The 24,358-nt window shown below is 40.7% G+C and overlaps 1 protein-coding gene across 7 annotated transcripts in view; it reads right to left on the reverse strand.

Moving 5' to 3' along the window:
- Nucleotides 1–24,358, reverse strand: part of CDKL5 (cyclin dependent kinase like 5) — a 571,173-nt gene that overhangs the window by 234,616 nt on the left and 312,199 nt on the right. For all 7 annotated transcript variants that reach the window (XM_073616451.1, XM_073616450.1, XM_073616452.1 and 4 more), the window contains one exon: nt 9,854–9,899. In XM_073616451.1, coding sequence (XP_073472552.1) covers nt 9,854–9,899 — 46 coding nt within the window. The remainder of the gene's footprint in view (nt 1–9,853; nt 9,900–24,358) is intronic.

Below are 24,358 nucleotides of genomic sequence, written 5' to 3' on the forward strand. Positions count from 1 at the left end.
TTTTGATAAACAAATTCATCAATTTTCTGGTTCGATGAATGTAGTAGCAATTCTCAATGAATTCTCAAGGTGCTCATCGGATATTTTGGTTCTAATTATGGCCTTTTTGTGCTTCATCCTTGAAAATAGTTGCTTACAAATATTTATGCTGACAAAAATGGATGATAAGAATTTGGCTTTATTGTAAAGAGTGGCATATTTTTCTTTGGGAAGATAAAACTTATAAAAGTCCAGTAAAGAGACACTGTCAAATTTTTCCTTGGCTGCTGTGTTTGTTTGCTAAGCGTAAACGCATTTTTACAAAAAATTCCCCCCAAAAACAAACATTTTTTTTAGTAAGTTTACAATTTTGTGTTGGGCTGCATTCATAACTGTCTTGGGCCGCATGTTTGACACCCCTGGCCTACATTTACACTTTACCCAAGGCAATCAAAATTCATATGATCTCATTAGTGCACAGTACAGTAGGTGATAGAGTCAAGTTAACACCTCACTAAATTGCTAATACAAACACAATTTAATAGTGATCAAAACGTACTCATCATAAATCATGTGCCATGAATGAGAGACAGTTCTAGATCCCAATTTTGCATAAAAGCAGGCAGCTCATGGTGACTTTAGTGTGGTACTTAGTCTAGTGGTACAGGTGTTATACAGCTGTTAGACAAGCAATAAAGAGCTCATGCACAAGGGAGCTTTTGCTCATTGGGCGTATTCTGCCACCTGGGAAGCACAGGTGACATATGCAGCCCACTGCCAGCAGCCTTATCAAAATCAATAAAATACTATACAGTTGTACTATGTTTTGAGTGGCACTCACTCACATATGGCTCTAAACGCATGGAACAACGCCTATCATTGATTTTCACAGGGCTGCTGTGCTGGCAACAGGCTGTAGGCAGCACCTGTGCCTCCTGGGTGCCAGAATGCGCCTGCTTTCTTTTAACCTATATATGCAAAAGTACCCATGTGCAGGGGCTCTAAAAAATAAACAGTTGAAACCAACAATCTCCAGGTAAAGTAAAATATTTTTGGATAGCTTATATACTGTATATACATTTACAAAACACTGTTTGTATTTTCTGTACTATACTGTAATGAAGCCTGAAATTGCTCATCTAAATGATGCTAATATATGTGACATGAAATAAAAGCTGGCAGAGCTGAAGAATCTATTTTTTTTTAATGCAGTGCACCATATAAGTCATCTTGTCTGTACAAAAGTACTATATCAGGCTAGCGAAAACATTTGTAGTTTTAATGACTATGGGGGTTATTTACGAAAGGCAAATCCACTTTACACTTCAAGTGCAGTCGCTCTAAATCTAAGGGGTAGATCTGAAATGAGTGGAAGCTCTGCTGATTTTATCATCCAATCACGTGCAAGCTAAAATGCTGTTTTTTATTTCCCTTGCATGTCCCCCTCAAATCTACAGCGACTTTACTTCCAAGTGCACTTGCAGTACAAAGTGGATTTTCCTTTAGTAAATAACCCCCTATGTATTGCTTAGACTTTCACCTACCTGGCTACAGCTTCAGCTACTGCTTTTTTTTAACAGCACCTCCACCAACTAGTACTTCATGGAGGTAATTATACTCAAACATACAGTGAAATTAATGGTCATTGTTTTGTGCCTCCATGCATAAGATGTAGTGCAATTATACACAGAATGAAGATGATTGTAGAATGAAGAAAATCATATGGGGGTTGGAGACGTAAAACCACTTTGTATATCAGGGCACTGAAATTCACAGATTGCTGCTTTTACCATATGCTGAATATATGTTGTATAATAATTTATGAAGAATTAATATGTTATCTATACTCTGCACACTGGACTAATAGCATACTAACCTCTCGAGAAGTTCTGTGCTGCCCAAAGGAGTCTATAATATTCTTCTATTAATATTCAACCTGTACTAAAATCATGAAAGTTTGAATCTAATTGGATGCTATGGGAAAACACAAATATTCCTTATTTCATGCACAAAGCTCACTATGTTAACAGCTTTAACAGGTAATATCAGGTAATCTCAAGTCAATCTATTTTTATGTTTTTATTTTAGAAATCAATAAAAAAAGAACGTGTAGTTTTGCAAAGTAAGCATTTGTCTGTGCTTAATATATATGGCATTTGTACAACCTGTTTATAAAGAATGTGTAGTAATTTTCTATATATTTTTTAAATCAAGGGAAAGTTCATCTTTTTTTGTGTGCAGCAATATATTAATATATTATTAATGTATCTATGTTGCAGGACAGAAAAGCTGTCCCTGTGTTCTAGAGCAGACCTCACTTCCGCCTCTGCTTTTTTCTAAACAATACTCCTCCATCTTTCTGGTACCTATCCTGATGGCAGAGCCGTTAGCACAATGGGGAAGTTCTTCAGCAGCTGATGTAACTGAAGCACACACTCCTCCTCCAGGAGATTGCTCCCGCTCACCTTTCCACTACCTTAGTTCAGCCTGGTGCTTTCTAATACCTGCACATGGCTCCTATGATCTATGTCTCACCCACCTCTGTAGTTACATGCTTCTCCAATGCAGTCATTATCCGTGGGCACCGTTCTCCCTCAATAGATAGCCGGTGTTCTCCTATGCTGATGGATCTTTTTGTACCTCCCCTATGCAACCACATAACAACCTATTTGGAGCAGAGCTGTAGTATTGAAAACAGGTGAAGTTTGTCCCTGGTAAAATGTTCCATTGACTACTTGGCCGCATTTCTTATGCACAGGTAGCCCATTGAAATCATAGTTTCAGAAAGAACGCACCAAAACAATTGTGCTCCCGCATCGCTAAGTGTAAATGGGGCCTGAAAGTAAAACTGGTGTGTTTACAGCCTTCCCCTCCCTGAGCTGCATTACAAGAACAATGACAGCTGATTGCCTTCACCCACTCCTTCCCATGAACTTATATAAAGCAGGAAGTAGGAAAGTGGGTGTTACAGTAATGAGGGAGGTGTGGTCTAGAGATGTAAAACACACCCTATTCTGTGATGCAGTAAGGCAGTGCATGATGGCATATGTCAGTTCCTGGATGGTCACTTGATCCTACAGGAAGACCAGGATTCAGATGCATCTTTTGAAATTCGAAAGAGATGGTGCAGATTCAAGGCTGCAATAGACTAGGTAAGGCGAAAGATACTGTAAGCACATTGGGAAGACTTGAGTAGAAACAACATTAGAAAATGCTCCTATGTATTGTGAAAAGTTCTGCTTGAAATGGTAAACTTAGCCTTTAACTTTATGGTTATCACAAAGGGGTGCCCTATAGAATAATGGAAATGACAGGTCCTCTTTAAGGAGACATCAGGATTCTAATGTTGTAGAAATATATCATGGGGGAAAAGGAGGGGGAGGGGGAGGAGAAGGGGAAGGGGAAGGAAGGAAATGGGAGGGGGGGGGGGATTTTTTTTTTTTTTTTTGCCGAGACTGTTATTCTTAAGTCAAATAGCATAGGGTTTGGGGACGAAGGGCTGGGGGATGAGACACATGGGTGATCGAATATTAGGGCAGATTACTTATAGTTGGGGATCTGATTAGACTCCCCGTTTATGAGACTCAATTCGTTTAAGGATATGAGATAAAGGATGATATTGAGGTCAACTCTTAGCATATATAATCAAATGGTTTAATGATCCGTAAATGAACTGTAGATCTGTAAATATAAATGTTAAATTGCTTATTTTATGCTTTTTTGGAGCTGATGTTAACAGGCAGATCTCAATTCTCCTCTTAAGGAGAGTTGATTACATACCCTGACCCGTGAGGTTTTGAGTCATTAAGGCTAGGCAAGTAATGTTTATACCAAGGGTCTTCAAACTATGGCCCTCCAGTTGTTCAAGAACTACAATTCCCATCATGCCTAGCCATGTCTGTGAATGTCAGTGTTTTACAATGCCTCATGGGATGTGTAGTTCCGCAACAGCTGAAGGGCCGTAGTTTGAGGATCCCTGTTACTATATGTCCTACTGGGTGAATAAATTGTTTGCTTACTATTTAGAGGTTTTAGGATCATTAGGAATGCACCTGTGTTGATACCACATCTCAAATCTCTGTCTTGCTTGACCACTTTCCCCACCATAAACACCTCTCCTTCGGTTGGAGGAAAGTTGGAGGTGTTTTAACTTTTTCTGTTTTCTGGTTAGCAGATAGGTTTAAAAGTTATACCTTGTCTGCTACTTTCTGGTTTAAGGGATTTTTTTCCTCTTCTTTCTCTTCTCTCTCTCTTTCTCCTCCTGAGCATTAACATGACTAGGATAACTCTGACCTCGTACAATGTTAAATGGCTTAATAGTCCAGAGAAACGTACAAGACTACCTGGCGAGCCGGGGAGACTTAAATCTCATATTATTTTTTTCCAGGAGACACACTTAAAAAAAGATAAAATCCCAAGATTGGTGAACCATAGATTTCCGTCAGTCTATCATGGTACTTCTCAGACTTCCAAGTCAAGTGGGGCTTCAATTCTCATTGCTAAACAGATCCCATGAAAGGAATTAAAGGTAACTACGGATGATGAGGGTCGCCTTTTCATCGTCAGGGGACTCCTATTTGAGCAAAAAGTTACTCTAGTTAACTTATACTTGCCAAATGAGGATCAGGTCTCTTCACTTAAAACATATATTCATTTGGTGCATCAACATAAGGAGGGTCTCCTGTTGGTGGGAGGGGACTTTTTTTTTTTTCTTTTCAATGCTTTTTTTATTAACAAATTGTAGTACAATGCACATAAGCCAATGCAAGCACATTTGCAAAAACATGTTAATTAGTAACTACTACGTACTGCAATGGGTAATCGTAAGAAGATTTTTCATTACCTTTTTGCCCCTTTGTTTCTTTATTCCCCCTCCCATCCCTCCCTTGTGTTAGACCTGTTCACTCCCCGCCCGCTCCCACCCTACCCAAACAAAACCCCCCACCCCCCACCCCACTCAAGCAGAGAGTTTAGCAGGAAATGTTATCAGTCTGACTAGTGCCTTATCACGAGTCTCTTTCCCCACAGCACCTTGCTTTTGTACTCCATGATCTCGCCTGCATAAGATACTTGTTCCTCTATATCTCAAGGGGAAACACCCATCCAAGCTAGCCATGGTCTCCAAATCTTTACAAATTTATCATAGCTACCCCTTCTAATATATGTTGTTTTTTCCATCCACACTAATTTATTCATCACTTCGGACCACTCCTCCGGAGTTGGAGGTGTGGCAGAAAGCCACGCCTGGGCTATCAGTTTTCTTGCCTGGTAGAGGCACCTCCCTACAGCGATCCTAATATCGCTGCTCCCTATATTTTCCCCTGTCAGGCCCAGGATGCATACCTTAGCCTCCAGTGATAGACTAGTTTTCCACCTAGCTTCTATAGTCTTTACTATCACTCTCCAGTATCTTGCTAGCTTTGGGCACCGCCACATCATGTGTATAAGGTCGCCTGTGTCCAGACACCTGGGGCATTTATCATCTAGTCTATTACCAAATTTATGTAATCTTTTTGGGGTGTAGTAGGCTCTATGTAGTAAGAGGAGGTGCGAAGCCTGCTGCGACGGAGAGACAGACACCAGCGGGCCAAACTCCAAAATCCTCCTCCACTGGTAATCTGTGATCTCCCCCACATCTGCCTGGTGGGAGGGGACTTTAATATGGCGTTGGACCCACTTGATGTGTCTAAAGGAGCCTCCCATTTTTAATATGCAAAATTGCGTAGAGCTAAAAGACTTCTTCAGGATTTGCAATTGATGGATAATTGGAGAACTCTTCATGTACACGATAGGGATTACACCTTTTTCTCAGCTAAACACAAGACATATACGAGAATTGATTATATTTTTCTCTCACAGAATGCCCTGTCATGTTTATGCAATGCCTCTATAGGCTCGTTTATCTTATCGGATTATGCACCGACCAATTGTGTTATAGAACTGGGAGAACCAGTACCTCGTGAGTGGCATTCGAAAATAATGAGACACTTCTGAAAGACCCGGAAAATATGAGAAACGGGTAACCCAAGAACTAGATTTATTTTTCGCAACTAATGATACAGGGGAGGTTACTCCGTTTTGCTTGTGGGAAACACATAAGTGTGTCATTAGAGACACCCTTATATCTTTAGGGGCTCATAGGAAATGACTGTTAACTTCCCAGTTAGATTCTCTACTTAGAGATATCAGGATCTTGGAAATTGCCCTTAAGAAATTCCAAGCCCAACAGACCGAGGAGAAACTCTCGCATTTACACGATGAGTTAAACTCATTACTCATGGACAAAGCAAAAGCTAAACTAATTCGCTGTACGCGAACATTCTATGAGTTTGGAAACAAACCGAGTAGGATGTTAGCCAACGCTCTTAGAGAGACTATGAGTTTGGAAACAAACCGAGTAGAATGTTAGCCAACGCTCTTAGAGAGACTAGGGCACGTAATTGCATCTCCCATATTAAAATGCACAGTGATGTTCTGGTCAGTTCTTCACAGGCGATTGCGCAAGCCTTTAAGGATTACTATGCTAGCCTATACCAGTTAGAGGGGCAGTCCTCCTCCTCGCTATCACACAGTAGATGGGAGGATGCTAGAGAATATCTTCAAGCCTCAGGAATGCCTAAGCTATCTGATGAGATAGTTAAAGAATTGGATGCCCACTTACAGTAGACGAGTTTTTGGCAGACCTTAAATCATTGAAACCCCTGGCCCGCATGGGTATACCCTTTCTTATTACAAGACCTTTTCAGATAAACTGGCACAAAAATTTGTAGCAGCTTTTAACTTTTTGAGAGATCTGCGATCAGAGTTTTTGAGATTTATCTGGGCCGGAAAGCCAGCGAGAGTGCGCAGGACTATTTTATCACTTCCTAAGGAAAGAGGAGGGATTGGATTTCCCGACCCAGTTAAATATCATGAGGCTGCGCATTTGGCACGGGTAGTGGATTGGAGTGTGCTTCAAAAGAAGCCATGGGTCCATATGGAACAAACAACTGTCGCTCTACCTTTGGAAGGGCTTGCATGGCTTTCGGATACAGATACCCCACAGACCGTGAAGAGTCACCCAATGGTGGGCGCTACTTTACGCACTATTAAAAAAGATTTTTAAAACCACTACTATTTCGCCATATCTGAGCCCCCTAATCCCAGTTCTGGGCACACTGGCATTCAGCAGGGTCTGACAGACCATTGATTTAATGCTTTACTACGACGGGGCCTTTGTATGCTTTTACATTTCTTAATGGGCAATTGAGTGATGACGAGTAGAGAGATTGAATGTAATTGTTCATCTAGATTTTCTTTGCCGGACACAGCTTAGCGCTTATATCCGATCGTTGCCAATAATACTTACTATAATACGTGCACCTTCCATGTTTGAAAAAATATGTCTAAAGGGGGAATTGCTGAGACATTCATTGTCATACCTCTATGCTTCGTTGTTTGGACTGGAAGCTCCACGGGAATTGGCTTTCCTATAATTGTGGGGAAGAGACCAGGGAGTTTTATTCTCTCAGGTCCAGAAGGGTAGGATTGTATTGTTCACTCACAAGGCCTCACTGGTGAATAGGTATCAAGAAGGAGGGTATAAAATCCTTACTAGATGGTACAGACCCCCGGCAATACTACATCGGATATTTCCTCAAGTATCGAATGTCTGTTGGCGATGCCAGGAATTTGAGGGCACTATGTTACACATTTTTTGGGAATGTCCAGGACTGAAAGAGTTCTGGACGATGGTTGCTGAAACTGTTAAAACAATTACAGGTGTGTCTCTTGGAGAAAATCTGGCAGCTTTTTTATTACACGACACTCCGTTATCTAATGAAAAATATAAAAATTCACTTCTAAAACATCTACTTACCGCAGCCAAAGCGTGTATCCCAGCGTTGTGGAGGAGTACTACTCCTCCAACTAGATCACACTGGTTTGCAAGGATAACAGAAATCCAACAAATGGAAAATCTTACTATGACACTGAAAGAGCAAGACGAGAAATATCGGAAAATCTGGACTCCCTATTTTTATTACAGGGAACAGATCTTCCCAGCCCACCAACAGTAAATGGCCCACTGACTTGTTTCGTAGAGGTTATATATTGGAAAATAGAGGGTCGTATGGCTGAACCTGTTCGATTGGGGGGGGGGGGGGGGGCAGAGGAGGAGGAGGAAAGAGGGGGAATATTTGCTAACATTTTTTTTTCTCTTTTTCTTTTTTTCTTACTTTTTGAAGTTTAGCTAAGACTCTTCTTGGATAACAAAAAGAGAAACTGAGGAGAAGGAGGAAAGAGGGGGAATATTTACTAACATTATTTTTTCTTTTTTTTTTCTCTTTTTTTTCTCTTTTTCTTACTTTTTGAAGTTTAGCCAAGACTCTTCTTGGATAAGAAAAGGAGGAACTGTGTTGCTTTTGATTGATTATAATAGAAGTTTATTGAACTATTATATATTTAAAGACAATTTAGCCAATCAGCATTTGAAATAGTAAATATTATTAGCCGTGAGGTGGGCAAGATCTATAATAGATGTGATGTTATAGTCATGAGTTGTCTTTCTGTGTAACTGTAACACTGTTTCTGTGAAAATAAAAAATTTATAAAAAAAATTTTGCACTGGCCAGGTGGGTCGAAAGTGTTACTTTTCTGTGTCATTTTTTTTCTCTAATTTCCTGTTCCTCCTTAAGGACAGGAAGTAATATCAAATCTCCCTAGCAGGACACAGGCAGCAAAAAAATAATCTGATAGGGATTTAAACATTCCCTATCTAAAACTAAAAAACTTTAATGCCTAAATCCACTTTTGGGAAATTTCATGTTACAAAGATTGATAAATCACCCTTACAAATAGTGCCGAGTAAACACATTTCTCCTCCATGCTTTTATAAATTCTTGATGCATCCTTTCTGCTTAGCAGGATATATTCAAATTTAGATCTTGCAAATATGTCAGTGGAAAGCCGCTATGTTTTCAGAATGCAACATTATGTATGAACTGTAAAGCCTAGTACAAAAGTAGTGAATTTCGGGCGGCATCGGCCAGTTCAATAAAAACTTGACGACATTCCGCCCGTGTGTACCGCAGTCGGTCTGACAGGGGCTGGCTGTTTGGCCGTTTTTGTCAAAGTGGCGAGACCGAAAAAGGTCTGCTCATCAACTCCCAATCAGCGCTCTCAGCCAGTGGCCAAGAGCACTGACTGGGGGGGGGGGCTGCATCCCCCTGTCAAAACACAATAGCACAGCAGGGGAGATCGATGTACTAACATTGCATGGTTAGTACAGCAGCTCCTCCTGAGCTGTCAGGTTTTTTTTTTCCTACTAGTGTGTACTAGGCTTAATCCCTTCTGTAGACCAGTGTTTCTCAACTCCAGTCCTCAAGGCGCCCCAACAGGTCATGTTTTCAGGATTTCCATCAGATGAAACGGCTGTGGTTATTACTAAGGCGGTGAAACTGATCAAATCACCTGTGAAAAATAATGGAAATCCTGAAAACATGACCTGTTGGGGCGCTTTGAGGACTGGAGTTGAGAAACCCTGCTGTAGACACATATATGTCTCCAGCTTTACACTGCCAGTAAAATGAACTTCCACATTGAACACTGAAAATAGTGTACACTGCAAGAGCGGGGTATGCAAGTGAAAAAAGGTTAAATAACTAGTATTTTCACATGTATATTTTTAAAATTCGAATATTATGAATAAAACAGTGATATAAAGCATATAAGACGGCAGACGCCAGTGTGATAATTTTATACAAAGCAACCTGCTGATATGTTGTAAAGTCAGCTAAGCTCTATCATTACAGAACAGGTCAAAATAAATAACTCATCCAACATTTAATACTAAATAGTATCACAGGGGATATACAATACAGAATAGAAGACATACCTTCGCTATCTTTAAACTTCTTGATAGCCACAATCTCCTTTGTTTCCTGGAATAATAAAAAGAGAAGGGCACAATGACATCTCTATAGGGTGACATATAATAACAACCACCACACAGTATATAGTATAAATCTGCAGGAGACCAAGCTTACCCAATCTCTCAATAACATAAATGTTTCAATAAACCTTTTTTTGTCCAAATGCATCACAGCCTGTATCTCTATGTGCAATAAGTGAGATGTAAAGATGTAGTATTATTCACTGCCCAGTGTCATTGATGGGAGGGAAGCTGCAATTTTTAACACTTAGGGTTCTATTTATAAAAAAAAATATGCATCGCTGTTTGTCAAGATAAACTGCATGTACTGTACATTCACGCTGTGTGAAATAACCAGCATTCCCTCATTAGTTTTAAAGTGGTTCTAAACTCAAAATGTTTTTTTTTTTCATAATGCATTTCTTAAACACGTACTTCCTCTCACCGCTCCAGCACTGGACTGACTGCAGCAACTCTCCTGGTCTCACAGGAGACAATGAGAGCAGCAGGAGCCATAGGCTCCTGCTGCTGTCAGTCAAACTCCTGTACAGAGCGGAGGCGTGGCTTACCGGTGCTGTGTGCGTCTATGATGTAACTATTACACTATGCTTAAAGTGGTTCTAAAGTGGTTCTAAAGCCTAAACATGTTTTACCATGCATTACAGTAAAAAAATGTTTAGATAGCAGTATGCACCCTCACCCTCCATTATACTTACCCGAGTCATCACTTGATCCAGTGCTGTATCCGTCTGTAGCAGCTCTCTCCCTCTTCTCTCACAGGTGTGGCTGTTGCCAGTCAAATCCTGTGATGAGGGAGTGGGAAGCAGGGCCGAAGTGCACTTTCTGTGTCAATAGGCACAGGCAGCACAGCTCAGGAGCGAGAAACGCAGGTTTGCCCCCAAAGCAAGCAACTTGCTATAAGGGCACACCATGAAAAGGAGGAGCCAGGAGTGTCGGTGGAGGACCTGAGAACAGGAGGTTAGGGCCTCTTTGTGCAATTCAATTACACATAGCAGATAAGTATAAACCTAATTTATATTTTTTAAAAATAAAGTTTGCAATCACTTTAAATCATCTCCTTCAAATAATACAGAGATGGACGCATTTCAATTATAATTTAAAGCCATAAAGTGAAAAGAGAAAAAAATAACCAAGCTTCTCAAGCACTTGATATGTTATTTTAGGAATTTGTCTGCACACAGCACCGGTAAGCCACGCCTCCGTTCCCTATTTACAGGATTTTGTCTGCTTTAACTGATTGTACAGGGGTTATACTCTGAATAGAATGCTTGATTTTAATCACCAGGCTGCATGATGTTTGATAGTACATAAAAGATTTCAGAGGGGAAATCTATCAGTGTCACCACAGGAACCTAAGTCAGGCTTTGGGTGAATTAACAATGCCATTTTCATGAATCTCTTTCATAAATAAAAGCAACAAAAGCCAAAATTGATTTTTCAATGTTAGCAGTGGGGCAAGGTTTCTTCTTCAGCTGGACCTCTGAGTTAATTCATACAAATGCCAAAATTAGAAGATTGGCTGATGATTTACTGTGGTTCCTCCATGAAAGTTGAATTTCAATTTTACTGTTAGTCCCCTACCCACCCAAACACAGATAGTTTAAAATAAATCTGTATAAATCAAGTTTATTAAAAAAAAAAAAAAAATGCCCTAGCTTTTTATCCTTCAAGGAGGAGCATGTGAGATCACCATATTTTATTGTTGAACACCAAGGCAATCAGGCACTTCAGTGCTGACCACCAGTGTGGGGGACAATTAACCACCGACCACTACTGTAATGGACATGTCAACAATAACCACTAATGTAGGAGAATACTCCACTACTGACCATCAATGTCAGCAAACTGGGCACTTCATTACTAACCATCAATGTGAGGGATTACTTACATCACCTACTACCAAATGAAGCACTATACTGACTACCAAGCATAACACACTTGAACACACATTTAAGGAAGACATCAGCAATGACTACTAAGGTAAGCATCATGGACCAAAAACATAAAGGGCATTTCACAACTTCCCACCAACATAATAGGGCATAACAAAAAGACTACTGATGATAGGGGCACCAGACTACCAAAGTAAGGGAGAACCTAATCAATGACCACCAACTAAGGATGCACTTCACCACTGGCCAACAATGTAAGGAAGCACTACACTGGCCACTCTGCTCTTGAGAATACCTCTTATTGCTGCCCTGTGTAATTAGTGCTGTACATCACAACATCCTGACCAGAGTGTTCATCATCTCAAAAGCTACTACTTGTTAGATAGTCCTCAGAAAAGTATATGTAATAATTTTTTTTATCCTTTGTCCTGAGGTTTATGTGTGTCTGTGAGTAATTAAGACATATGTTTGGGTACAAGGACTCCGGAATATGTGTTCAGTGTATACAGCAAACAGGCAGACTCATGCTCTACTTAACCATTTAACCAAGCTACATGTACTTTTCAGCATAATATAGCCATGCACTCTGTTCACCACAGCTTTTCTCTCTTTGGTGTGCTCAAGGATGCCCAGGTCTTTAACAATTGTAGCAATGCAGCTGAACAGAATACCTCAACTTATCCTGTGCCTGTCTTCCTAAACTGCTAACAGTGTCAAAAACTGAAGCAAGGAAAAAATCGAGTTGTTGTTGACATCAGCTCAATGTAAACTTCATCCTGCACAAAACAAATTAAAAACTGGATATGATGACTGCTGTGTTCAATAGCTCCACCTTTTGTTTTTGTTCCAGTCTTCTATCCCAAGAATTGCGGTAGCATATACCAAGCAATATGACTGCCTATTTCCTTTTCAAGAATAGCAGATACATAGATGCACAAAAGAATGATGCTGCATACACATGGTCGGAATTTCCGTCAAAAAAAGTGTGATGGGAGCTTTTGGTCGTATATATTCTGACCGTGTGCATGCTCCATCCAACTTTTTCTGTCTGAATTTCCGCCAGCAAAAGATTGAGAGCTGGTTCTCTATTTTTCTGACGGAAAAAGTTCTTGATGGAAATTCCATTCGTCTGCATGTAATACTGACACGCAAAAAACCATGCATGCTCAGAAACAATTCGACGCATGCTCGGAAGCATTGAACTTCATTTTCTAGGCTCGTCGAAGTGTTGTACGTCACCGCGTTCTTGATGGTTGAAAGTTCAGAGAACTTTTGTGTGACCGTGTGTATGCAAGCCAAGCTTGAGCGGAATTCAGTCGGAAAAACCATACAAATATAGATCTTAAACAAAAGTTTAAAAAAAAACAAAAACGTAATGTTTCTGCTGTAATGCCCCGTACATACGAGCGGAATTTCCGTCGGAAAAATCTTGGATGGTTTTTCTGACGGAAATTCCGCTCGTATGTACGGGGCATTACAGCAGAAAAATTACGTTTTTTTTTTTTAAACTTTTGTTTTAGATCTATATTTGTCGCCATCATGTTTCAATTAATTTACTGTTGACTGACTCACTACTTTTGCTGGAAGTCTATTCCAAGCCTCAACTACTCCTTCGGTAAAACAATACTAATAAGGATAGATAGATAGATAGATAGATAGATAGATAGATAGATAGATAGATAGATAGATAGATAGATAGATAGATAGATAGATAGATAGATAGATAGATAGATAGATAGATAGATAGATAGATAGATTAGTCTATATATGTTATAAGACTATAATATAACAACAATATAAGAGCACCCAATGTACTGTTCCATACTAAGCACATTCAGTAAGATAGTAAGATAGAGCAAAGTTTTGAGGTGATAAGCATAGCGTGACAACCCATACCAACCAATCAGTTTAATGTTATATGATCTGTAAAGGCTGAATTCTGGTCAGCTGCTAGGGGTTACTGCATTTTTCTAATCGCTGCTCATGGCATTAATAAACGATCCTGTACATCTTACAAAAAAAAGAGTTCCTGGAGTCTGATTTGTACCATTCCGTTTAAAGAGAAGTACGTGCAATACAATATGGTCACTTTAAACTATACACCTGTTTTTTGTTTGTTTTTTTGTGCAAATGCATAAATTCTGCTTTAAAAAATTTGCATTGGTCCAGGAAATTAAATAAATTACTATATGCTGTAGCAGGCAGCGATGTAAAGGAGGTAGCCCATTAAACATCCCTCATGGCTAGAGTCTCTATGGAAACAAACTTTCTTGAAATCATTAATCATTCCTTGTGCAGCAAGATAAAAATAAAGAGCTTTCCCTGCAGTCGGTTCACTGGTTGTACAGCTGCAAAACTTGAAATAAAGTTTCATTAAACATAGGGTGACGTTTTTGCTTTGGCTCAATGTACATGGACATCAATCCCACTCAGCTTAATGCCCAGCATTCTCACCATATTTTAATAGCTGTACGCTTACCTCCTTATTATATACAAACAGCAAAAGCCATGGATATTTACTGAATTTTGTGTTCTGGCTACTGTTCTCTATAAAATAATTATATTAAATGCATTTTGAGTTCTGATCTAAGTTTGTATTAAACAATGACATTGAATAAATTAGAATATTAACCAGCAGGGGTTATCATAATTGTAAAATTAAACACACTACAAATCTTTTTTTTTTATTTATTTTTTTTTAATTATTATTATTATTATAAAGTGGATATGCAGTAAATTCATATAACAGCATAAAAACAATGGTGGTCTTGAATGCATAATTCTGAAATGCGTACCTACACCAGAATTTGAAGCTCCAGATTTCCTGGAGTGCTGTCCACATAATCAGAAGCAAAGGCATTTGACCATGTGAGCTCTGATGAAAGGAGGGATCAGAGATGGCATTATGTAGCTAAAATCTTAAGCTTTGGATTATATGACCACCACTGTAGGGAGTCTGTAGAAGCATTTGATCTAAGAAAGATAGGTATGCTAGTCATTGAACAGTAGTATTCTTTTCTTAACCACAGCAATAAAGCTTTAAAGACCAACTCCAGTTTCAATTTTTTCAATTGCATTACATATTATGTGCAGAATCTGTCTGGGAAACGCAGCTCACTGACTCCTCTTCCTTATCCAGCTGTGGTCAAGATAATCACTATCTGTCCTATTGCAGTAGCTCCTCTTCCAAGCTGTATGACACCCTGTATCATCCAGGCCACTTGTGAGCAGCATGGCAGTCAAGCACATGTCACGATCAGGGGTCAGGTTCGAAGACCAGTTGCTATAGCAGTAGCAGGACTATCACCGACCAGCAGAATAGGTACACAAGCAGTCACCTTAGCAGATGACGTGGGCTCATCTGAGGTTTGGAGTCTAAGTACTAGCTAGTGTTCACCAGAGCTCCTGATGGTGGAGATGGATTTTGCTGTGTGTTAGAACCAGGTGGCGGTCCCCAGGATCGCCCCACCAGGAGGTGAGCAAGCTGGAGTCCAGAAGCAGATAAGCAGGTAAAAATCATACAGGAGTGTAATCAGTAAAACAAGCCAAAGGTCAGTAATGAGTAGTTGCAGGTGTGGATCAGGCAGAAGCATAGTCGAGGAACAAGCAAAGGGTTGATAATGAGTGGTAGCACAACATGGATGACAAGCAGGGAAGATGAGAGCAAGATACTGGTTGAGAACACAATAATATGGCAAACAGGAAATGCAGAGACGTGGCTTATATCAGAAAGTTCATGAAAGGAGCAAAGAGTTCAGCAAAAGTCAAGGCACAAGGCATCCAATGGATCAGACAGAGTGCTGTCCAGCATCTCAGGTAGCTCAGACTGCCAGACACAGCAGAGGTCCCAGGTTCAAGTCCAGGCCCTGACAACATGCCTGCTGTAGTCCTAACCACTTTTGAACTTATTACAAGTCAATGGAATGTAATAAATGGGCACAGCTATTCCCTTTCCAACAGGCATGGCTTCCAGAGTAAAAGAAGAATAACTTCTGCAGGTTATATGACCTAAACATTTAGGGCATTTTTAAGTAATTGTTAAAATTTACTAAATTTATTTGAGGCATATTTAGGCATATCAAGAAGGGGAGTTCAGGAAACGAGGACCCTCCACGCTGGAGTTGGATATTAAGTAAAAAGACAATTTCACTTTAGTATAGTTACTTACTTACTGCAGTTTTGGCAAGGCAACACAGTGAAGATGAAGTAAAGAGTAAAGAAGTGTGGATGAAAGTGAGAATTCACAACCTTTTGCTGTAAATAGTGTCATCTACGGTATGCTGAGTGTCTGTATGCGCAATGCTTATGCCTATTATTTCTATGGATGCGGCCCTACTTCTTTGGATATCTGTGTCTTCCATAAATACAGTTACAGTGCCTTGAAAAAGTATTCATACCCCTTCAAATTTTCCACATTTTGTCATGTTACAACCGAAAACGTAAATGTATTTTATTGGGATTTTATGTGATAGACCAACACAAAGTGGCACATAATTGTGAAATGGAAGGAAAATGATAAATGGTATTCCAAATTTTTTACAGATAAATATGTGAAAAATGTGGCGTGCATTTGTATTCAGCCCCCCCCCCGAGGCTCTACTTTGTAGAACCACTTTTCGCTGCTATTACAGCTGCAAGTCTTTTTGGGTATATCTCTACCAGCTTTGCACATCTAGAGAGTGACATTTTTGCCAATTCTTCTTTGCAAAATAGTTCAGGCTCTGTCAGATTGGATGGAGAGCGTCTGTGAACAGCAATTTTCAAGTCTTGCCACAGATTCTCAATTGGATTTAGGTCTGGACTTTGACTGGTCCATTCTAACACATGAATATGCTTTGATGTAAACCATTCCATTGTAGCTTTGGCTGTATGTTTAGGGTCGTTGCCTGGTTGAAGGTGAACCTCCACCCCAGTCTCAAGTCTTTTGCAGACCAAGTTTCTTCTCAGATTGCCCTGTATTTGACTCCATCCATCTTCCCATCAACTCTGACCAGCTTCCCTGTCCCTGCTGAAGAAAAGCATCCCCACAACATGATGCCACCACCATGTTTCATGGTGGGGATGGTGTGTAGTGTTCGTTTTCCGCCACACATTGCATTTTGCTTTTAAGCTAAAAAGTTCAATTTTCATCTCATCTGACCAGAGCACCTTCATCCACATGTGTGCTGTGTCCCCCACATGGCTTCTCGCAAACTGCAAACAGGACTTCTTATGGCTTTCTTTCAACACAGGCTTTCTTCTTGCCACTCTTCCATAAAGGCCAGATTTGTGTAGTGCACGACTAATAGTTGTCCTATGGACAGATTCCCCCACCTGAGCTGTGGATCTCTGCAGCTCCTCCAGAGTTATCATGGGCCTCTTGGCTGCTTCTCTGAATAATGTTTTCCTTGCCCAGCCTGTCAGTTTAGGTGAACAGCCATGTCCTGGTAGGTTTGCAGTTGTGCCATACTCTTTCCATTTTCGCATGATGGATGGAACAGTGCTCCGTGAGGTGTTCAAAGCTTGGGCTATTTTTTTATAACCTAACCCTGCTTTAAAACTTCTCCACAACTTTATCCCTGACCTGTCTGGTGTGTTCCTTGGCCTTCATGATGCTGTTTATTCACTAAGGTTCTCTAACAAACCTCTGAGGGCTTCAGAGGTTGTATATATACAGAGATTAAATTACACACAGGTGGACTCTATTTACTAATTAGGTGACTTCTGAAGGCATATGATTGCCCTAGATTCTAGTTAGGGGTAACAGAATAAAGGGGTCTGAATACAAATGCACGCCACACTTTTCACATGTTTATTTGTAAAAAAAAATTGAAAAACATTTAGCATTTTCCTTCCACAATTATGTGCCACTTTGTGTTGATCTATCACATAAAATCCCAATAAAATACATTTACGTTTTTTGTTGTAACATGACAAAATGTGGAAAATTTCAAGGGGTATGATTACTTTTTCAAGGCACTGTACATCTGAATAAGTGGGGCAGGCAGTATGCATACACAGTGGACGCACAACCTAGCTGCCACTACTCAGACCACAAGGCTGTTCAGTGCCAGTCAAAACTGTTGAGTACACCGAAGAGGTTCTATAAAAGACAGCTGTCTTTGTTTTGTTGAAGTTATTTTTTAACATTTAATAAGTAGATGTCTACTTTAAAAAAGCAGTGTCTTTAACTTATTGTTATCTTGCCTTTAGAGTATTTTATGTACAGCTCAGTGTCTATGTCTAAAGATCAGTAGCCCATAGCACCAAAGCAGACAATGAAATCTCAGTTTCTCAGTAAAATATTACATTTCGACGAATTACCATGGGTTACTAAACACACAGCTCGGTGTACTATTTTATTTAACCACTTGCCGACCGCCTCACGACGATATACGTCGGCAGAATGGCACGGGCAGGCAGAATCACGTACCTGTACGTGATCTGCCTCCCGCGGGCGGGGGGTCCTATCGGACCCCCCCCCCGGTGCCCGAGGCGGTCGGCGTTTGTCCCCCGCCGATCGGAGGTGAGGGGGAGGCCATCCATTCGTGCCCCCCCCCTCGCGATCGCTCCCGGCCAATCAGATCATTCCTCTGCTGCTGTATGCTAAACAGCAGCAGAGGAAATTATGTCATCTCTCCTCGGCTCTGTATTTTCCGTTCCGGCGCCGAGGAGAGAAGACTTCAATGTGAGTGCACAACACACACACATACAGTAGAACATGCCAGGCACACATTACACCCCCCTTTACCCCTCGGTCACCCCCTAATCACCCCTCCCCCCCCCCCCCGTCACACTGACACCAAGCAGTTTTTTTTTTTTTCTGATTACTGCATTGGTGTCAGTTTGTGACAGTTAGTATAGTAGGGCAGTTAGTGTTAGCCCCCTTTAGGTCTAGGATACCCCCCTAACCCCCCCAATAAAGTTTTAACCCCTTGATCACCCCCCGTCGCCAGTGTCACTAAGCGATCATTTTTCTGATCGCTGTATTAGTGTCACTGGTGACGCTAGTTAGGGAGCTAAATATTTAGGTTCGCCGTCAGCGTTTTATAGCGTCAGGGACCCCCATATACTATCTAATAAATGTTTTAACCCCTTGATTACCCCCTAGATAACCCTTTCACCACTGATCACCGTATAACTGTTACGGGTGGCGCTGGTTAGTTCGTTTATTTTTTATAGTGTCAGGGCACCCGCCGTTTATTACCGAATAAAGGTTTAGCCCCCTGATCGCCCAGCGGTGATATGCGTCGCCCCAGGCAGCGTCAGATTAGCGCCAGTACCACTAACACCAACGCACGCAGCATACACCTCCCTTAGTGGTATAGTATCTGAACGGATCAATATCTGATCAGATCTATACTAGCGTCCCCAGCAGTTTAGGGTTCCCAAAAACGCAGTGTTAGCGGGATCAGCCCAGATACCTGCTAGCACCTGCGTTTTGCCCCTCCGCCCGGCCCAGCCCACCCAAGTGCAGTATGGATCGATCACTGTCACTTACAAAACACTAAACGCATAACTGCAGCGTTCGCAGAGTCAGGCCTGATCCCTGTGATCGCTAACAGTTTTTTTGGTTGTATTTTGGTGAACTGGCAAGCACCAGCCCCAAGCAGCGTCAGGTTAGCGCCAGTACCGCTAACACCCGCGCACGCACCGTACACCTCCCTTAGTGGTATAGTATCTGAACGGATCAATATCTGATCTGATCAGATCTATACTAGCGTCCCCAGCAGTTTAGGGTTCCCAAAAACGCAGTGTTAGCGGGATCAGCCCAGATACCTGCTAGCACCTGCATTTTGCCCCTCCGCCCAGCCCAGCCCACCCAAGTGCAGTATCGATCGATCACTGTCACTTACAAAACACTAAATGCATAACTGCAGCGTTCACAGAGTCAGGCCTGATCCCTGCGATCGCTAGCAGTTTTTTTGGTAGCGCTTTGGTGAACTGGCAAGCACCAGCGGCCTAGTACACCCCGGTTGTAGTCAAACCAGCACTGCAGTAACACTTGGTGACGTGGCGAGTCCCATAAGTGCAGTTCAAGCTGGTGAGGGGGCAAGCACAAGTAGTGTCCCGCTGTCACCAAAAAGACAAACACAGGCCCGTCGTGCCCATAATGCCCTTCCTGCTGCATTCGCCAACCCTAATTGGGAACCCACCACTCCTGCAGCACCCGTACTTACCCCATTCACATCCCCAACCAAATACAGTCGGCTGCATGAGAGGCATTTTTATGTTCTCCCGAGTACCCCTACCCAACGAACCCCCCAAAAAAGATGTTGTGTCTGCAGCAAGCGCGGATATAGGCGTGACACCCGCTATTATTGTCCCTCCTGTCCTGACAATCCTGGTCTTTGCATTGGTGAATTTGAGTATTAGCGTAGGGTACAGCATTGCACAGACTAGGCGCACTTTCACAGGGTCTCCCAAGATGCCATCGCATTTTGAGAGACCCGAACCTGGAACCGGTTACAGTTATAAAAGTTACAGTTACAAAAAAAAATGTAAAAAAAAAAAAACACAAAAAAATATATAAAATTTTAAAAAAATTGTCGTTTCATTGTTCTCTCTCTCTCTCTCTCTATTCTCTCTCTATTGTTCTGCTCTTTTATACTGTATTCTATTCTGCAATGTTTTATTGTTATTATGTTTTATCATGTTTGCTTTTCAGGTATGCAATTTTTTATACTTTACCGTTTACTGTTTTTTATTGTTAACCATTTTTTTGTCTTCAGGTACGCAATTCACGAATTTGAGTGGTTATACCAGAATGATGCCTGCAGGTTTAGGTATCATCTTGGTATCATTCTTTTCAGCCAGCGGTCGGCTTTCATGTAAAAGCAATCCTAGCGGCTAATTAGTCTCTAGACTGCTTTTACAAGCAGTGGGAGGGAATGCCCCCCCCTCACCGTCTTCCGTGTTTTTCTCTGGCTCTCCTGTCTCAACAGGGAACCTGAAAATGCAGCCGGTGATTCAGCCAGCTGACCATAGAGCTGATCAGAGACCAGGGTGGCTCCAAACATCTCTATGGCCTAAGAAACCGGAAGCTACGAGCATTTCATGACTTAGATTTCGCCGGATTTAAACAGCGCCATTGGGAAATTGGGAAAGCATTTTATCACATCGATCTTGGTGTGGTCAGATGCTTTGAGGGCAGAGGAGGGATCTAGGGTCTAATAGACCCCAATTTTTTCAAAAAAGAGTACCTGTCACTACCTATTGCTATCATAGGGGATATTTACATTCCCTGAGATAACAATAAAAATAATTAAAAAAAAAATGAAAGGAACAGTTTAAAAATAAGATAAAAAAAAAAAAAAATAAAAAAAGGAAAAAAAAAAAAAAAGCACCCCTGTCCCGCCCTGCTCTTGCGCTAAGGCGAACGCAAGCGTCGGTCTGGCGTCAAATGTAAACAGCAATTGCACCATGCATGTGAGATATCACCGCGAAGATCAGATCGAGAGCAGTAATTTTTGCAGTAGACCTCCTCTGTAAATCTAAAGTGGTAACCTGTAAAGGCTTTTAAAGCTTTTAAAAATGTATTTATTTTGTTGCCACTGCACGTTTGTGCGCAATTTTAAAGCATGTCATGTTTGGTATCCATGTACTCGGCCTAAGATCATCTTTTTTATTTCATCAAACATTTGGGCAATATAGTGTGTTTTAGTGCATTAAAATTTTAAAAAGTGTGTTTTTTCCCCAAAAAATGCGTTTGAAAAATCGCTGCGCAAATACTGTGTGAAAAAAAAAAAATGAAACATCCCCCATTTTAATCTGTAGGGCATTTGCTTTAAAAAAATATATAATGTTTGGGGGTTCAAAGTAATTTTCTTGCAAAAAAAAAATGTAAACAAAAAGTGTCAGAAAGGGCTTTGTCTTCAAGTGGTTAGAAGAGTGGGTGATGTGTGACATAAGCTTCTAAATGTTGTGCATAAAATGCCAGGACAGTTCAAAACCCCCCCAAATGACCCCATTTTGGAAAGTAGACACCCCAAGCTATTTGCTGAGAGGCATGTCGAGTCCATGGAATATTTTATATTGTGACACAAGTTGCGGGAAAAAGACAATTTTTTTTTTTTGCACAAAGTTGTCACTAAATGATATATTGCTCAAACATGCCATTGGAATATGTGAAATTACACCCCAAAATACATTCTGTTGCTTCCTTCTGAGTACGGGGATACCACATGTGTGAGACTTTTTGGGAGCCTAGCCACGTACGGGACCCCGAAAACCAAGCACCGCCTTCAGGCTTTCTAAGGGCGTAAATTTTTGATTTCACTCTTCACTGCCTATCACAGTTCCGGAGGCCATGGAATGCCCAGGTGGCACAAAACCCCCCAAATGACCCTATTTTGGAAAGTAGACACCCAAAGCTATTTGCTGAGAGGTATAGTGAGTATTTTGCAGACCTCACTTTTTGTCGCAAAGTTTTGAAATTTGAAAAAAGAAAAAAAAAAGTTTTTTCTTGTCTTTCTTCATTTTCAAAAACAAATGATAGCTGCAAAATACTCACCATGCCTCTCAGCAAATAGCTTGGGGTGTCTACTTTCCAAAATGGGGTCATTTGGGGTGGGAGGAGTTGTGCCACCTGGGCATTCCATGGCCACCGAAACTGTGATAGGCAGTGAAGAGTAAAATAAAAAATTTACACCCTTAGAAATCCTGAAGGGGGTGATTGGTTTTCGTGGCCCCGTACACGGCTAGGCTCCCAAAAAGTCCCACACATGTGGTATCCCCATACTCAGGAGAAGCAGCTAAATGTATTTTGGGGTGCAATTCCACATATGCCCATGGCCTGTGTGAGCAATATATCATTTAGTGACAACTTTGTGCAAAAAAAAAAAAAATTGTCACTTTCCCGCAACTTGTGTCAAAATATAAAATATTCTATGAACTCAACATGCCTCTCAGCAAATAGCTTGAGGTGTCTACTTTCCAAAATGGGGTCATTTGGGGGGTTTTGTGCCATCTGAGCATTTTATGGCCTTCAAAACTGTGATAGGTAGTGAGGAGTGAAATCAAAAATTTACGTCCTTAGAAACCCTGAAGGCGGTGATTGGTTTTCGGGGCCCCGTACGCGGCTAGGCTTCCAAAAAGTCCACACATGTGGTATCCCCATACTCAGGAGAAGCAGCTGAATGTATTTTGGGGTGCAATTCCACATATGCCCATGGCCTGTGTGAGCAATATATCATTTAGTGACAACTTTTTGAATTTTTTTTTTTTTTTTGTCATTATTCAATCACTTGGGACAAAAAAATTAATATTCAATGGGCTCAACATGCCTCTTAGCAATTTCCTTGGGGTGTCTACTTTCCAAAATGGGGTCATTTGGGGGAGGGGTTTGTACTGCCCTGCCATTTTAGCACCTCAAGAAATGACATAGGCAGTCATAAACTAAAAGCTGTGTAAATTCCAGAAAATGAACCCTACTTTGTAGACGCTATAACTTTTGCACAAACCAATAAATATACGCTTATTGACATTTTTTTTTACCAAAGACATGTGGCCGAATACATTTTGACCTAAATGTATGACTAAAATTGAGTTTATTGGATTTTTTTATAACAAAAAGTAGAAAATATCATTTTTTTTCAAAATTTTCGGTCTTTTTCCGTTTATAGCGCAAAAAATAAAAACCGCAGAGGTGATCAAATAACATCAAAAGAAAGCTCTATTTGTGGGAAGAAAAGGACGCAAATTTTGTTTAGGTACAGCATTGCATGATCCCGCAATTGACGCAGTGCCAAATTGTAAAAAGTGTCTGGTCAGGAAGGGGGTAAATCCTTCCGGGGCTGAAGTGGTTAATAAACATATCGTATGGAATTTACTCTATCGAAATGCATAAAAAATGTTAATCAACACTATAACACAAAGTTTTCTATCTTTTTTTTTTTCTTTCCAGTTTTTAAGGCACGACTAAAATAGTTTTCAAGCCACGGTCAGGATTTTGGATATATAGTAATCTCTGCAAAACATGGAAGCTTCTTTTATGACATTTCTGAATGTAATCATAGGTTTTACCTTAAGATAGGCTCCTGCCAGAGAGAGCTTAGCTAACCATACAGCTCAGTCTCGGGCGGAAGACTTTCCTTTATAGCTAGATTAAGCACACCACACTGCTCATGAGAAAATAGGATATAATACTTCTGCGGTGTCCAGAAGCTCCACATCACGTGATCGCCATTTTCATATTTTGCAGCTTTCTTCAGTCAAGAAGGGCTAAAACATTTGAGAAATATAAACGTGAATATACGTTTATACAGGTAAATCCATAAAAATAATAGGAATGTTTCACGCAGTTAAAATTTATAAAAGCTTAAAGGTACTAAGGGCTAGGAATATGTTTTACAATAGGCACCTCGGACTACTGATGTTCTTTCTGCAGACATTTGATGTTTGCAGGGTCCAACGGGAAACCAGAGGCTGGGCAATCTAGTGCTATCTGGCCACAGAATTTGCCAGACATTTTTCTTAAAAAAGAGCATTTTCCTGAGGTCCCACTATAAGGGGCCTGGCAAAAAATTTAAAGTGTTACTAAACCCACAACAGTAAAATCAGCCTGTATATGCAGTAA

This window comes from Aquarana catesbeiana, linkage group LG02 (genome assembly GCF_042186555.1).
Source record: "Aquarana catesbeiana isolate 2022-GZ linkage group LG02, ASM4218655v1, whole genome shotgun sequence".
NCBI classification, from domain to species: domain Eukaryota; kingdom Metazoa; phylum Chordata; class Amphibia; order Anura; family Ranidae; genus Aquarana; species Aquarana catesbeiana.